Here is a 1527-nt window from a genome sequence, read left to right as displayed (position 1 = left end):
AAGCTTTGGAGACTGTGTCAAAGCATCCCTCCTCCTCCCCCACAGTGCTACAGACAACAAAAGTGCTGACTCTTGCCATAGCTCCTAATCAAAGAGCAAAACCAAGACAGTGCTTAGAGCATTGTAGGCATCAAGGCAGAACTTTAGTCCCTTCAAAGTGAGTTTTCACAAAGGCTTTTATACATCATCGGGAGGGGCTGAGGCTTATTCTGGACTTCATGATTAGCCCCTTACAAAACAAGGCCAAACAAAACACTAGGCACAATCCCTTTTTGTAAGTTCATGGCATTCCAAAAACTGAGCAAGACCCACTTGTAAACAAAGACAACATAGTCAGAGAATACGCAACCAATCACTTAATGATACAATATTAGCAAGTGAAGTAATTGAATATAATGCTTATGGAAATGAGGGAATAAATTCCTTCTCTCAATAGCTGTAAAGGAACTCTGAGGGCAGAGAATACAGCTCAGTGTCACAGTGCTTGGCTAGCCTAGGCTAGCCCCTGTGTTAGATTCCCTAGCACAGGAGACAATCAAATAAGCAACAAAAGGAAAATACAATGAACTGTGAGATTCCCTAGTTAATCACCAATATGCACGTGCACAGGCGTGTATGTTCACCCATGCGCACATGCACGCATGTACACTCATTCTTCTTGCCCATCACATATATGCGTGTGTTTCACTCCTTGCCTCACATATTCCTATGGATCATGTTTATTTAAGCATCGGTTTTGAGATTCATACGGGTCAAGCACATTCCCTGGAGCAACAGTATATCCTAATTCTCTGCTCACTACATAACCCATAATCAATCAGAAAGGCACAAGGATGGTCGTCACCACCTCTAACCTCCTCAGCCTCCCCCAACTCATCTATTCACTTACCTGAAAGAAGCAGTATGAGGCCCGAAGTGAAGACTAGAGGGTGCATCATGACGCTGACCTGAAGGACAGTGACAAGACATGTTAGTGAGCTGTGGCACTCAGGACACCAGGTCTGAGCAGGTCTTGATCTTGAGTGTATGAATCACGTCAGCCTCTCTGCCTAGGCCCCTTTTCCTCCCAAACACGGTCTTTTTCAACGTCCTTCCTCACATACGGCCATCCGTATCACTTCTAGTCATGACACAAATGAAGCAGCAAGTAGAAAACTGAAGGCACAGAGAGGTTAGAGCGTGTTCACTTGGTAGAACTCTAAGCAAAAACCAGCCTTCTGATGGCAAAGATCCACTTGTCCCCTAGTGGACACAGAACTCTCTGTTCAGTGCCACAGTGGTTGGTTCTTAAGTTAAATCTCAACCACCTTAGCCACTAGCAAGATGGACTGAGACAGAATGCTGCCACACATGGTGACAGGGACCACATGTTCTAAAGGATGTCTAGAGACACCTACAAAAACAGTAGGTACAGAGCCAAGCATTTCATTCACAGAGTACCTCCATGCCTAGATTTCTTCCTCCATAAACTAGCACTAAAGTTTTTTCAGCTCTTTGGAGAATTTTCTGGGAAGGAGAAGCTGGGCT

At 44.7% G+C, this 1527-nt stretch overlaps 1 protein-coding gene across 1 annotated transcript in view; it reads right to left on the bottom strand.

Annotated features, from left to right (window-relative positions):
* Positions 1-977, bottom strand: part of LOC127207879 (hepatitis A virus cellular receptor 1 homolog) — a 17510-nt gene extending 16533 nt beyond the window's left edge. Inside the window, exon 1 of the mRNA XM_051167260.1 lies at positions 890-977. Coding sequence (XP_051023217.1) covers positions 890-938 — 49 coding nt within the window. The 5' untranslated portion in view covers positions 939-977. The remainder of the gene's footprint in view (positions 1-889) is intronic.
* Positions 978-1527: the final 550 nt, after the last annotated feature.

The sequence above is a fragment of the Acomys russatus genome, chromosome 25 (assembly GCF_903995435.1).
Source record: "Acomys russatus chromosome 25, mAcoRus1.1, whole genome shotgun sequence".
NCBI classification, from domain to species: Eukaryota; Metazoa; Chordata; class Mammalia; order Rodentia; family Muridae; genus Acomys; species Acomys russatus.
Note: the sequence above shows the minus strand (reverse complement) of the source record. Positions and strands in the feature narration are given on the sequence as shown.